The 15,410-nt window shown below is 39.6% G+C and overlaps 1 protein-coding gene across 1 annotated transcript in view; it reads right to left on the bottom strand.

The window, feature by feature from the left end:
* CIITA (class II major histocompatibility complex transactivator) overlaps nucleotides 1-14,636 on the bottom strand; it is a 28,336-nt gene extending 13,700 nt beyond the window's left edge. Inside the window, exons 1-9 of the mRNA XM_048321258.1 lie at nucleotides 14,582-14,636; nucleotides 8,933-9,072; nucleotides 7,153-7,266; nucleotides 6,668-6,727; nucleotides 5,242-5,325; nucleotides 4,604-4,663; nucleotides 1,788-1,937; nucleotides 503-643; nucleotides 312-368 (exon numbers count right to left, since the gene is read on the bottom strand). Of these exons, the coding sequence (XP_048177215.1) occupies nucleotides 312-368; nucleotides 503-643; nucleotides 1,788-1,937; nucleotides 4,604-4,663; nucleotides 5,242-5,325; nucleotides 6,668-6,727; nucleotides 7,153-7,266; nucleotides 8,933-9,059 (793 nt within the window). The 5' untranslated portion in view covers nucleotides 9,060-9,072; nucleotides 14,582-14,636. The remainder of the gene's footprint in view (nucleotides 1-311; nucleotides 369-502; nucleotides 644-1,787; nucleotides 1,938-4,603; nucleotides 4,664-5,241; nucleotides 5,326-6,667; nucleotides 6,728-7,152; nucleotides 7,267-8,932; nucleotides 9,073-14,581) is intronic.
* Nucleotides 14,637-15,410: the final 774 nt, after the last annotated feature.

A 15,410-nucleotide genomic window follows, 5' to 3' on the forward strand; every position in this document is an offset into this window, starting at 1 on the left:
GGGTGCTCCAGCACCCTGGGATTTGAACTGTTTTAACTAAACATGACTTATTCCAGAAACTGATGTCATAGCAAACACAGTGGATTGGCTGCTGAACCTATAGCTCTACAACCCTTATCTGCACTTTGTTCTGGATCAGACTAAGCAGCCAGTGATCAATACAAAGAAGGAAATGCCATCAATTTTTATTCTCCTCAATGAGGTCAATATAAGTAAAGCCTGGAGGGGAGAACTGACTTCAAGTAGAAGCAATATGGTTCCTCTCCCAGTTCAAAGTGCTGTACATATATAACCCCCAATTTTCTACTTACCACATAAATTAACTGGAAAACTTGGAGATACGAATGTTTCCATAGAAGATGTCAGCACTGGCAAGAAACAAAGCACAGTTTTCAGCATATCATAGCTATCAGTAACTGAATTTAATCAATGCTGCTGTTGGCAGCATTGATTTTTTAGCACTTTATGCCTCTTTATGTGGATGAAAGGCTATTGCTCTTACCTGGATATACTATAACATCAGATGTGGCATTTTCAAGAACAAAGTTAAATATCTGCTGAGGAGGACCTGCAAAGCCTGGATTCTCTTGGTACCCTGTCATACCGAGTGGTAGGCACTCTGAGGTCAAAGGTTCTGACAATCCTGAAATGAGTGCAGAATAATTACTCTTCTGTTTTTAGAGCTTTATAAGAAAGAAAAAGCTTTCTAAAAGCTAATTATCCTTTTTGGCCACTTCTAGGCAAAACTTCCCTGTGGAGAATTCATAGGATCACATAAGGTCCATAGAATCCATTAAAGAAAAAACACTTACAAGGTATGATGAGCATGAAATACAAGGGATTACCCAGCTTTTAGGAGTCACTGCTTTTCATAGTCTAAAGAGAAATTCTATCATTATAAGGAAAAGTGCTTCGGGAAAAGTCTGTAAATGTATAGCCAGAGATCCAGAAAAGAGAAAATGTGTAAATAGTATGTATCTGCATTAATTTTACCTTCCTATGAACTACATCCTTCCCACATAACTGCACATCATGCAAGCTGTACAAGCATCCTCCCTCTCAACCCACACTGGGAACATTTTTTGATGATTCAGTGCTTGCAATTTAATCAGCCATAGCTCTGAGTTTCTGTAGGTGGGACAGAATTTCTTCTGCTACTTTATGCTGTTTCGGCTTGCTTCAGGTACTTCAAGGCTTCCAACTTACACACTGCTGTTGGTTCCATACCAGCACAGATTTAGCAGAGAAAGGTCTTGAACTGGGCCTTTGTCGTTAGCTCTTCTCAGTGTACCATGAGCACCCTCTGCTACCCAGCATGGCCCAGACCAGGTGGCTACACAGCCCATCAGTGAGATTACTGCTCAGCTTTTATGAGCTAAATCACAGCCTAGATTTTGCTCTACTGTTGCAAATGTAATTATCCCTCAGTCCTTTACAAACCTCTGGGTGAAAAAGAAATTGGAACTAAGTTAAAGCTTATTAGCAAAAATTTTGTGACTTCCTGTTCTTAAGACAAGTAATTACTTAGATTAGCATATAGTAAATAACTATTCTCTTATAACCTGCACCACTTAAATGAAAGATTAATTTTATTTCATTAGGGGCAATTCCCTTGAATATTTTTCAATCTTTTAGTGAGTGCCACACTTTTAAGTGCTTGACTGAAACAGCTGCCATACCCATTTTTTCTGCCACTGCTCATGATCAATGTCAAGATTTATAAGAGTTTTCCCGTTATGTAAATCAGCCTGTGCACAAGTGCACACCTACAGCTGTACTCTACGTACCAGAAATTATGAAGCTTCTTTCCAGTCCATGGGCAGCAGGAACAGAAAAGGACATGTGCTGGTTAGTTAGGGAGGTGCAGCTCACGGGATGGCTGTTGAAAGGCATAGCAAAGAAACTGCCATCCCCTGCAGACACTGCAGGGACTTCCACTTTAAAATAAAACAGCAAAACAAAAGGAAAAAAGTTGTCTCATTGGTAGAAGTTAAAGGAACCAAAGAAGAGGTCTCAGTAAATACGATAAACCACTTGATTCTGATCAGCTGTGTTTTGATTTTCCAAAAGCAAGAACAATTCACAATAGCTTTCTGGAAAGTATTTAGCTTTCAAAATCTAAAATGTATTTATTAAATTCTGTAGTAGATCACTTTTTCTTCTCAGTAGTTCACTGTTTAAATTTTCTTTTTCTTCATCTTTCCTGGTCTGTCTTATTTCTAGATGTACATGATCTTACACATGGATGATTGACAGATAAGACATAACAAGGTCTTACACTAGCTGTACCAATTTTCCAAGCACAGTTTGTTGTCTCAATATTGCACAAGAGTAGAGAGGCCCAAGAGCAATAAACTGGGGACCTTGACTCCCTACTTAGACACTACAGTGCTTGTAAGGACAACTAGTGTGTGTTAAGTGTCTCCCAAAGAACGGTCACAAACACTAGAGTTTTTAAAGATGCATCTTGTCTGCAGCACATTTTTCCCTCCAAGAACAGGACAAATGGGGAGAGAGACTTGTGCATTGTACAATTTCATCTGCCTACCAAAAGATTCTTACAAATCAAGTAAGACACACTTGCTTATTTGAATTAGTCTGCTAGTTTCCTTGGTTTTGCCACACCCCTGTTCTCAGAACTGGATTTGCTTTTTCCTTCCCTCTCCTATCTAGCTGCAACAAGTAAGTCTGTATTTCATCACTTTCTGTGGTCTGATGTTTTTATCAGGAGCTACAAACCTTTCTGGGGTATGTGCCACTATTTCATTCGATTCCTCTGGAAGAATATAATCCTTGGCTTACTACTTTGAACTCTAATACACATTATTTATTCTCTTTACTGTAAGTAGTCTTACACCTCTGAAGAGCTGCTGCATTTGCTTTTGCAGGATCATACTGTGACACTTGTGACAGGTTAAATAAACCCCTGAATTTGTCAAGTAGCTCATCTTTTTGTCATTTGGATTTTTTCTACCCAGTACTTATACTGAATTATGTATATGTTCCTTCCTCAGCACCTTCATTGGGTCAAGGACAGTAGAGAAACCTTCTCTTCTCCTATTCTAAGGACTTCCAGCAAAAGGATAGGTGCAGCTTTACAAAGCACCTGTTAGCTCTGTAATGATACTTCCCACTGGAATGCAGGTTCTGGAGGGTGAGGCATTTGGAACTGATGTGCCATTTCCTTATGGTAAACTATTATTGTTGGTGTGGCAGAAAGGGCTTTTAAAAGTGCCAAATCAGTAAAGGAACTTAAGCAAATAGAAAGTACTTTTAATGGGTACTAACTGCCAGGAACTTCACCTGTGTCTAAATAGCTACAACTAGCAGGCACCAGTTCAGTAAAAACTCTGATAACCTTCCCAGAGCTAGCAAACATATTTTTTCACAGCTAATTCTGCTCAATCCTCCCTCATCACTCCCTCAGAACTCCACAAGAACACTGAAAAACCAGCTTGGGTCACAGTCATGGTGCACATGTATGTTCTCTATGACTTTCATGCAGTCTATGCCAGTTCCTTACCTGAATTGTGCTGAGGTGCAGTCCCAAGATCCAAGCACTCTGGATGAATCTCTAGATTACACACTGGTTTGGCTGCCCTGCCTGACATGTACATGGCCCCTAGGGTTTGATACAGTCAGAGTTCCCCTTAGGAGGCTTGTGAGGTGTGCTGGCATACAATGAGTAATAGGTCCATTCAAAACACAATATAAAATAGTCACAACTGGTTGCTCTCACATGGATTTTGGAAGAGTATTTTGCTGGTTTAGCTCTGCCTGAAATATCCCTTTAGGCTACATTTGGGTAAGCAGCAGTTTACACCTAAGGAACAAGTTCTAGCCTGCCTGCTGGCCCCAGGTGTTGTCTTGTAGATGGTCAAACAATGTGCAAAACCCAGAAATTTCCCTTTCTCCCTTTCTTTCTTTGGTTTAAAGGACTTTACAGCATGGACTGGGCCAAGAAATCATCTCTTCACAGTTATTATTTTCACTAGGATGTTTCCCTGGATTTTTGGATGATGTCTCACTTGGAACGAAGAGGATCAAACCCAGGACATGCGGAGCATGATGGGTAACATGACTCAGCTCATAGCTTTGCATTTCCTGGGTTTGATCCTCTTCGTTCCAAGTCAGACATCTTCCAAAAATCCAGTGAAAAAAAAGGTGTACTTGATAAAATTTACAAAATTTGGCGCTGACCCACTTCTCCACTATTTTGCTTTCTTCTCTCATGTGGATTTAGGAAAGCTCAACTATGCCTTTGCTGATGTTAAGCAAGTAATTTTCCTATCACCTGGCAGGAACATGTACTTTTGAAGCATAAGGATCCAACTTTTCCTAGGCTACCATGTAACTGATGCTAAGATGCACAATTTAATATCTGCAGATAAGAGGACATAGATTTGTTATATCATGAATTAATCAGAGGAATATAAAAATGTGATTTTTGCAGAAGCATGAAAATGCATGATGATCAAAATCACCAAATCTATGAGAGCAAACCTTTTCTAGAAGTTAGTTACAATACCTAACAGAGGATGATATTTTGAAACATGAGACAATATATGTTTAATAGCCTTTTCCTATGCAGCCAGTGACTTACCAATTTTCTTATATTTGGGTTCTGAAGCATCACAGTAACTCTCTGCAGAGCCTAAGAAGGCTGAAAAATAGAAAGGTCATAGTAAGTGACAAAATTTTGGTAATTTTAAGTTTACCCCATGAAACTTATTTTAACTTTTTAAAGTAGAAGGGGGTGTTATCAGTTTCAATTCAGCTGTTTCAGAACTGTACAGGTCTAGTGTATAAAAATGAATGTGAAAAGCCTCATGTTATTTCACTCTGACTGTGAAGTTTTAATTAGGCTGTAGATTTTTGTGCCAAAGATTTTTGCTGTTGTTCCTGCTATTAAAGAGGCAATTGTTCAGCCAATGCTTGCTAAGCTACAGATACACTGAAAACAAAGTCAACACTGTCATGAGGATGACAAATATGCAAAGAAATATAACATGTTTAATGTTATGTTACAGGACAACAAATTCTGTGAACTGTAAATTCTACGCTTGGAAGAGCTGCTTTCAGTTCCAGCCCATGAGTGTGAACAAAGACAGAGGAAGCACATGTGGTGTCAGTGAAGAACTGCATGACAAGTGCATTGGGGCTCTGCTAAAGCCAAGGGGTTGTAATGCAAGTTTAGAACTCGGGCACAAAGCCTTTCAAATCTCACTGTTTTACACTTACTTCGTTTAAGACATGTCTGCATCTTTATGTCAGGAAATTTCTCAGTGTTTTCAGCAGCAATGTCATCCAAAATAAGGTTCCCTGCTAAAAACATGAAATATGGCCAAATGTAAATGTTTGTTCTCCTAAAAAATTACAGAGAGAAGTAAAAACAAGAGAAACACACCAACAGAAAGCAAAGATGAGATATGCTCCAGATAAAAACCAAATCATGCAATAAAAGATGTATCCAGGTCCATATGATTTTAGAAAGCCCACAGAGCTCAGAATGCAACTTTGTCACCCTGTGTTAATTTCTGAACTGCAAACTATTAATCTACTGCTATAAATTCAGTGGCTAATAAAACATAACTACTTCTCAATGCTCTAATGATGAGCAAAGGATAAAAAATCGCAGCTGTACCACAGTGTGATCTCAGTACTACTCAATTTATGTACTAAAGGGATTAGATCCTTTAAGAGACAGAGTTCTAAAAAGATTTCATACCCTGTGTTGCAAGAACTATGAAGTTATCCATACCATACTTTTACTGGAAAATACTTAAGTACTAATATTGTATCCTGTTTTTTTCTAAAACAAATAAAAATATTGCCATTAAGTGCAAAACCCCCCCAAATTTTAAACACACCAGGGAGCAGTACAAATCATTTGAAAAGCCATGTGAGATTCCTGCAGCCAGAATTATTCTAAGGAAGGACTGACCTTTGGTAAATTAATCCAAATTATTTTGCTCAAACATAAAACAGGCTATACAGATATTCTGTGAATCTTCTGACTCTATGTATTTTTCAACAGCCACCTATTGATATATCTGTTCTGGAATAGCAAATAGCTGTATTTGTGCTGTTATCAAAACAACAATTTGGTACCACAAGCTAAGCAATGTCTCTGGTCAAGGATGGATGAAGGACTGATTTATTATACATAAAAATATAATATATATATAAAATATATTTTCTATATATATTACAGCATTGATGTACTGATCAGGGTGAGAAGTAGAACTTGACACGCTTCCTCAGGCAGTTCTGTGCATCCTGGACAGAAATCAGTGTGTGTGAACTGTATTTATACACATGCAAAGTGTTCTGGGAACTTCTGTGTATCATCCCTGTTGTGCTCAGAGTAAGTGTGATGCTACTTGAGGGTATTACTGCACTGGACAATTAAGCTGTGCATATTCTATGGCTATGGTGACATGATCAGCAGCTTGGTCAGAGACAAAACTGCCATCTTTGAGAAAGGCCTGCAAAAATGCATAAAATCCTCAGTTTTCCAAGGAAAACCTGGGACACTGTACCCAGAGGGAAAAAAGAAGATACCAGATATATAGAAACTTTACTTGTGTTCAAACTGGGGGGATGAAGCACATGTCAGCCAGAACATTATCATGGAGAAAATAAGTCTTTGCCGTATTGATCTTACCAAAAATGTCTTCGACCTGCTTCTCCTGCTGATCCTTGAGCACATATTCTACTAATTCAGCTAGCAACAAAGGAAAAAAAAGAGGAACACAGTAATGATACAGTAAACGTCACAGCAAAACTCTTGTATTTTTATTCTCATTAACAGAACTCTGCAGTGTAAGTAAAATTGAAGAGTTAAATTAAGTTTTTCTTGTAACTTGTTGTTCAGGAAATAAAGATCACAAGAAAGGAGAAGTTGAGACAGGAAATGTTAAGCAAAAGGAGACATTAATAGAGAGATTTCCCCCCAATAACCACAAACTACTGTTAATCAGTTTCCCCACAACGCACAGGTTCAGGTACTCTAAATTAGATCTACCATGCATGAGGGAAAGGCTACTTGAGTAAATGCCATGGCTTCAGATGGAGAATAGAATTTGTAAGAAATAGCTATAGCAAGTGATTGTAAAATAATTATTTAAAAAACAACAATTGCTTTCATACCTATTTTAGCATATGCATCTGTGGTGTTGGAACAGGGGTACAACGCATCTCCATTTTCACACGGGAAATCCACATTATTTAACTGTTCATAGCTGCTGGCATCAACTTCAAGATCTAGAGTTAAAAAGGAATATGCACTGTCTCAGTGAATGCCATAACCAAGCAGTAAAAAAGCCAGATAGCAGGACATGCAGAACAAGCAGATTTGTTACTTCAGCAGAAGGCTTTGGCTTTTCATTGTATGTTGGCTAAGGAGGAACAGAACTGAATTCTCAGTAATTCATGGTCTCCTAGAAGTCAGCACTTTTCTTTTGCTAAATTCTGAGACCTTCTCTCTCCTAGTAAATAAAATACTTCCTGAATCCATTCTATGACAATAAAGCCCAGACCCATGCAGTCTATTAAACCTTCTTATCCTTCAGGATATGGTGGTATCATCCAGATCCCCTGTTCAGAACAATGCTGTGTCCATTCTAATCCCTGAACTGCATTGCAAATTGCCTGTGAAGCTGCTAGTTGGCCAAGGCTAAAATCTTGCCAGGGACCATGCTAACACCTTCACAGCAGAGATGCCCAGCTTCCAGTAACTGGTGTCATGTCCTGATGATGTTTGATTTACCTACATCATCTCTGACATTGCTAAGGCTAAAAAGTATTCCAACCAGTGAAACACCTGTGATAGCACAAGAGTCAGTGCTTGACCCCTAATTCATCCTACTTTCAGTCTCTGAGCAAGTGGAGCAAGTCACTGAGCAAGAGTAAAAAACACTCTTGCAGCTGTTTTTAACAGTCAGAAGCTGAGAGGGAAAAGCCCAACCTGGGAAATGATCAATCACAAAGATGATTCCAGATTCTGGTGCTCAGTTCTCCACTGATTTGCCTGTGTGCCTACTGGCACTGGTCACTCATGAAAGACACAATGCTCCAATTTGGTAACATTTTCCACCTATTTGGGAGCTATGAGACTTCATATCTGACATGCATCAGTTCTTCTCCTCTCATTGCCACTCTCAATCCACGGTCTAGCTCATTTGTTTAAAATAAGCTCAGCTAATTCACCATACCACAGATATACTTTCATACATTTAAAATAGTACTCAGGGAGAGCAGAAAGTCCGCAAAGTCAGGAGCACAAAGTTTAAGAGCCAGGGCAATCTTCTGATCTGATTATCTGTAGAAACTGAAGTGCAAGAAATTATCATCTTTACACCCTGGCCCTTCTGCTGTCTCCTCTTCATAAAAATCATAAAATCACTGTGCCCGCAAGAGCTGGAAAATGGCATCTGGTAATGCAAGTCCATTGTTTTGGTGCCTTAGGATCTCAGAAGGCAATGAAATGCTGTTTGCTTGTGGACTGTCTTCATCACAAACTCATCTAAAAGTCTCTGTTTTGCAGAACTTTTGGCTTCAAGCCACAGAGGTGTTGACAATTACACTTAGCCAGCTTATGACAGGAACATTTTCAAATAAAATACTTTCAGGAATGATATCCAAATGAAAGACATTGTCATGCCCTGATGAGTGACAGTACAGTGTGTTTTCTTAGACTGACTGAGCAGGATGCTATAAATATGTACAGTTTAAAAACATGATAGTTTCTGGAAGCAGTCATTGTATGTGCAGACACAAAAGTTACCATATCCTGACACCAAGTGCCTGTAGAATTTAACTCAGTCACCATGACAAACTGCCATTACATGGCTTTGTAGCTGAGAGGAGACGGCAATAACTTACAGCATGAGGACTAAACCAATCAAGCATTTTTTAGTGTTTTACTAACCGGTAGAGAAGTCACCTTCTTCGTCTCCGGATGGCTTAGGATCAAGGAAAGCACACAGATGCAAGGGATCGATATCATTGTGCAGTAAATCAAGGTAGCCATTTTCAGGCACAAATACTGAATCCATGGTTTGTCTTTGTCTGAAATGAAATTACACAGCAGTTAGCTATGACACAGCCACAGCTTTTGTCAGTCAAAACAAGTCCTGTGCTGTGGTTTTCTGTTGGCAAGACAGATCCTGAAGCTGGAGAGCTGGCATTTCTTACCAAGACCTGCATTGAATTATAACCCTGAGCTTCTTACAGATCCAGAGACAGCCTGCAGTGAGACTCACCTATCTTTTACTCCAGTGAGAGGAGTGGGATACTGCAGTCTGACCACCTGGACCAAAAGTGCCAAGTATTGAACAAGTGGCAACCCCTGTATATCTTATCAGGATGTAAATGATACACAAATCCAGCAGGTAACAGGGAAATTAGAAGACTACATTGAATATGAGGGAAGAATCCAGAAGCTACATTTCTTGATAAAGTTTATCTTTTCCTCCACATCATTGTAAATTCCCTTCTATTATCTTCCAGTTACTGCAACAGACACTAGAATCAGTTCAAACATTCCTCCTGGATATTCCACAAGTATAGAATAAAACTACATGTTACTTATTCATCATCTTTATCCAATTATTTCAAACCCAATTATTGGCTCTTCAGTATTTACAGATCACTGGTGTGAATGCCACCTGGGCTGGTGATCCAAATGACTTACTCCACCATAATGCTGAAATGTCAGGATGAAAAGAAAACCCAGTAAATTTTTCAGACTATATCTTGTTGAAATAGGCATCCACACACCACAACCATGGAAAGTTTCAGCTTGGCATCAAGTACGATATTTTGCAATGAAGAATATCTAATAAATGGCTCTCAAATACTCTGCCCTTAGCAGAATGCCACTGATGTCCCTGGTTGCATCTGTCTCTGTTCCTGAGGTGTGCAAACATGGAGCAACTGCTGTACCATGAAACCTACCTGCAACATGGTAAAAGAGAAATACAGCTAACACTACAGCTGTGATGAAAGAAGGCAGAGCAGACCTCATCACACAGTACCATGTGCTCATAAACTCATCTTCATTCCTCTTACCCCTCTCTGGGGTTGTCCCTCTGAACAGCTGGGAAATGGATATTTCTGCATTTTGCTGCAGAAAATGCCAAAATCTAGAGCCAGAAGTTTGAAAAGCAGGTGAACATGGTGTGCTTCCATGAGTAGAAATAGCCTGCACTAAGATAGCTCTCCTTTTTCATGTTTTATGGCCTCACTACATTACCAAGATTACAAAAATTTGGTATTATTGCCTGACATGCTATAAATGGAAAGCAGAAATTGAGAAACCTGCATAAGAACCAAGAATGAGGTTACAAACACACCAGATTAAACTTTCAGTTTGTTGCAACACTTTGTTTTGCGCCTCCCGTTTTTTGAATTAAGAGACAAATTAAACAGGGCCTTTCAGAATGCTGAGTCTCCAACTGTGTGAATAAAGCTGTTGAAGAATAAGCCAATACAATTTTGGGGTTAGAGTCAGAGAAGAAATTGGGCAGAAGGCTTAAGGGGAATGCAAGACAGCCAAATCTATCATTCCAAGTTCAGTGATTGCCAAACTGCTTGATTACAGCACACAAAGAACAGGGCACATCCTAGGGAAAGAAACTGAGTAGGCCTACTTAATCTTCATGGAAATACCAAGCTTTAATTAATTCATAGTCATAAGAGCTTTTCTATTTTTTAACTTTTCTTTCAATAGCATCTCTCTGTGGATAAATACCTAAGTAATGGAATACAATGGTCAAGAAGTCAGGAAGCAACCAAAGGAAAGTCTTGCCAGAGTCAGGTCTGGCTACAGAGCTTAAAATTAGAATGTAAAAGATGGTATCGCTCAGGTGCACAGGAGTGAGAGAAACATACTCTTCTACCTTAACAAGATGAAGATTGCCATTCTTTCAAAAATGAAGAACTTGGTTGCTTGCCATTTTTTGCTTCATGAGTCTGACTGGCCTTCAGCTCTGGTATTTTTTCTTCATTTTTTCGTTTTGACACAAATCTTTATATAACTGTCTCTCTATTGACTACACTGGATTTAGGATCCTGGGATTTCTTTTGGTATCTGAATCAACAAATTTTTAATAGCACCTGTATTCTGCTGCATTAAAAAGATAGCTCCACCATGGAAAATACACTGTGAATAAAGAAGCAAGTTTTTGAAAGATGGAAATTTCTACATGGAGAGGAGTCAGAGGCAAGGAAAATTACATGTCAGGGACAGCAAGTGTTTTGCTGCATATTGTAACTGAAGCACACAAAATGAAACCAGGCGTTTACCAAGCTTGTTTACAACAGCGTCTCCTTTCTCAGAGTTTCCGCTTTTTTTGTCACAGCATCTCAGCAGTCCTGTCTGAGGTGAAGGGTGAATAAGCTCTGTACTGCTCAGCACTTCCTCTGTTGTTTCATACATAATTTTAACTTAGTTTACTGATATTACATTCCCTTTGGGGTCTCATGGGACTCAATGCTGCCAAAATGGGTGTCTGGCACAGTTTCATGCCAGAGGACTAAAAAATTTTGTGATAATTTCTGTGTTAGGGCTGTGAAGGCCAGAGCCAGCTCTCAGCAGGAGCAAGGCAGAGCCTGCAGGGACCCTCAGGACAGGAGTCCCCAGGGCCACCTGCGAGGCTTCCACGCGCAAAGGGCATGTGCTGGGTGAGGGCGAGACAGGACGTACTTCCAAATGTATTTCCATGCCATTCAGAGAGTTCAATCCTTTGTGGTTTGGACGCTGGTTAAGACAAATATTGTTCTTTAAATCCTTAAATAACACCTCCTTTCCCCAGCAGCCGATACGCTCTGGCTGCATGGCCACACTTGGCAGCCCCACGTGCTCTTTGTGCCACCTCTGCAGTGACTGGGCACACCTGACACTGCCAGGTCTCTACTTAGGATGCATTTGGTTTAGCTCTGCATCCTGCATATCTGGCATAATAATATGGTTCACTTCCAAGACTCACAAGGCTTTTTTTCAATGCTCTTTTAGAGTTCCAGTGATACCATATGAATTAAAAATTCTGGAGAAGTAGTAAAAGAAACAGTGAACATCTCTATACAAGAACAAAGAAGGAGCAGATGTTCACTTAAATCACATATTAATCATAAGAGCTAGATGGGGCATTTTAGATTTCTAAACGTAATGGAGGTAATTTTGATTCATTATTTTTCCCAAATAATTTTATTTCATCTTGTCTTATATTTTAAAGGGTCAACATGTTGAAGATTCCAGGCCATGGGGTCTGTTAGTAATTGAAATCAAATGTTATCTAAGAGAAAAAAGGATTATAAAGGCCAAAAGGTAAAGGAGAGGAGATTTGAGGAGAGTTGTCAGGGACTTTCCTTCCCAAACCTCTGTTGACATATGAACTACCAGGCAATAAATCTCCCACATGAGTACAGAGGTTAAGAAAACGAAAATTTGTAAAGTCATTTTAGGAACAGAGGAAATCCCCCTCCAATTTAACTTTTGGACCAGTTTAGGAAGCTGAGGACAATTCATAGAAAAGAGTAGTAGTGCCATGCAAATCACACATTTTTAACCAGAGGATGACATAACATCCAAGTCTTTCATAACATTCCAAGTTCTAGACTACAGAAAAATTAGAGAGTGGGACTGCTGTGAAGACAGCAAGTTGAAAAATTAAATACAAAGATTGCTGAACAAATCCTATTTTCCTGCAATACCCCAGACCCATTAAGTGCTACACATGAGTCTGAGTGAACAAGCTGACAAAAAGCAGGCTATATCAAGCTGTAACTAAGGAGTCCAGTGAAACATCGGTACTTTGATTTAAAAGTACTTTCAAATACTGAAAAGTTCAGTATTGCTGGCCACAATTTTATAGCCTTGTTTTCTTTCACCAACTTTAGAAAGTTTTCTCTCATGTTCTCTGCCCCCCCCCAGGGTCATGTCAGGGGCACAAGGCACTCCCCCAAAGGCAGGGCTGTTTCCTGGCTTTTGCTGCAGTCAGTGTTTTAGGACAAGGTTCTTTGGGAGGTGGGAAAGCCAGCAGTGAGGAAGGATGGAATTCCCTCCATGTTCCAATCACTTACCTCCTTTTCCTCTCCCCAAATAAATGACTGACAATTCCTCTGCTCCACAGGTACCACAGAGATTTTTCCTTTCAGAAATGCCCTAATTATTTATAAAATGCAGGTAATGCACATCAATTTATATTTAGCTTTGAAGGTTTCCGTTTCTATTTCAGGTCTGTAAAAAACTTATACACTGAAAAGCCAGTTTAACTTTTTCTATTTTATTACCCAGCTCAAGAAGAGATACTACTACTGCTAAAAGTCTTTATCTTTCTGATGGAATGGTGTTACTTTCCACAGACTTCATAGTCTAAAATGAAAGAAAAACAGAGATGGTGCTGAAAAAAACCCCATATCTATATCCAGCCACATTATTCTTTGTCTCCCTTAGAGATGAGTTTAAAGAAGTTTAAAAAAGCATAAATATCAGGCAAAATGAGTTTTTGCCTTTCAACGAGCTTAGCTCAGAACCAACAATGTTACTCATCTGGTGCTGGAGATGGACAAGTTCAGGCAGAGCTGTAATAAGTGCCCTGCAGGTGTCAGAGCTGTGATTTAGAGCAGAATTTGCCTTTCATGTCCCTTATTGCCTCCTGCGTCACAGCTGTGCCCAGCTCTCCCATCCCAGCAGTAAGATAAAGTAAAGCATCACAGCAGATACTTGTCTAGATTTTAATGCAATGGCTTTCTTCAAGACAGAATTTCAGCCCAGCTCAAGGGGAAAGTAAAGCTCTAGGTTGTTTTGCCAGATTTGTGAAAAAATGGAAATAAGCCAGCTTCTTTCAATGATTCTCAGTTTCGCTTTCCATAGGCACAACATTTTTACAAAAAAAGAAAATTCTTAACAAAGTCTGAAACAAACTACAGCAACTTTTTCAGCAAGTAGCAGGACTAGCCACAAAACAAAATCACAAAAAATTCTCTGAAATTTCACCCACATTCAGACATCATCCTACTAGTATTTCAAGCAACACAAGTCCAAATACTGACACACTTCAACTACAAATATGTACAAAAAGCAAGGTAAGATGAATTTACCATGAAAAAAGCATGCATTCAAGGGTTGAAGAAAAACTGACCTTAAGAAAGTGGACAGTTCCTGCTCTATCACTCTGGATTCAGTACCAAAAAATGATGAGAACTGCCAGCCCTGCCCAGGGCTAACAGAAAGTGACAGTAGAAAGGAGGAAATAACAAGAATCAGAACACTCAGAGGGGGAATTCCAAAGAGGAAAATTAAGAGGAACCTCCCTTCTAGCAGCCCCAGTATAACTAGCAGTGTTACCTTTACTGGTTACTTGTCCCTGCTAAGAAGAGCTTGATCTTGTCACTAATTAGGAAAAGATCAATTTATTTGGTTGGAAGCCAGAACTGGATGAGAGCTGACAGTAACAATTTCTATTGCTTCCCAAATTCTTCAACTCCTGTTTCATTCCAGTTCAAATCTGTTCCAAAGCTATGCTGTTAAACAGTCCATCAGTAAGAATAAAGCCAGCAGCATGTGGGCACTTACCCTGCAGCTCCACTTGGTGTAACAGAAGTGAAAGTGTCTTTCCCATGTTCACAGAATCTACCAATACAAAATTAGTTTTGCCTCTCATGCAAGTGTCTCTTGCCATTGGCTGAAAATGACAAGTAGGATGTTCTATGAAACAGGAGCTTGTCGGGCTTACACATGGTGTTCACAATGTAGCAGCATCCAACAGAATGTTTATTCATCTAATCTTCACTTACCTTGCCATGCCTACCTGTGTAAGACAAACAACCTTTTGAAAACCAAGTTCATTCATGAGTGTTCCTCTCATGATGCCTATAGCTGCTTCTGTGGTGATCTGCAAGATTACTTGCTTAGTTTTCATGCATTGACCTACACAAATCAGAAATTAATTATAAAAGAGACTGTACTCTAGAATGAACAAATACTTTTTGTAGTATTATTCCATTGGTTATAGCTTTTAAGAAAAGTTCCACCAGAGTCTGAAGGGGTAGGGAAAGAGGATTTGATGAATACAATGATATCCAGACTCCCTGCTTCAGTTAAGGCGAGATTTTAACCAGCTGCCAGCAAGAAATGGCTTCTGCACAAGGCAGCAGCTCCTATGAGCAAAGCAGCTGCCCACCTGTGTAAGACTTTTGTCTTTGCAGAGGAGATCCACTTCCACCAGGTTCCATGGAAACATGCACACTGAGAAGAGACAAAGCTGTTTCCCTCCTGGGAGCAGCTGATCTTCTCCTGGTATTTACAGACATGGGGCCTGATCTGTGCTGCAGGACACCAGCCTCTTCAGGCTCTCTCTCATCCAGGCTGTGTTGGAATTCCTCTGTGCACTTTAGAAAAAAAG

Source organism: Corvus hawaiiensis, chromosome 16 (genome assembly GCF_020740725.1).
Source record: "Corvus hawaiiensis isolate bCorHaw1 chromosome 16, bCorHaw1.pri.cur, whole genome shotgun sequence".
NCBI lineage: Eukaryota > Metazoa > Chordata > Aves > Passeriformes > Corvidae > Corvus > Corvus hawaiiensis.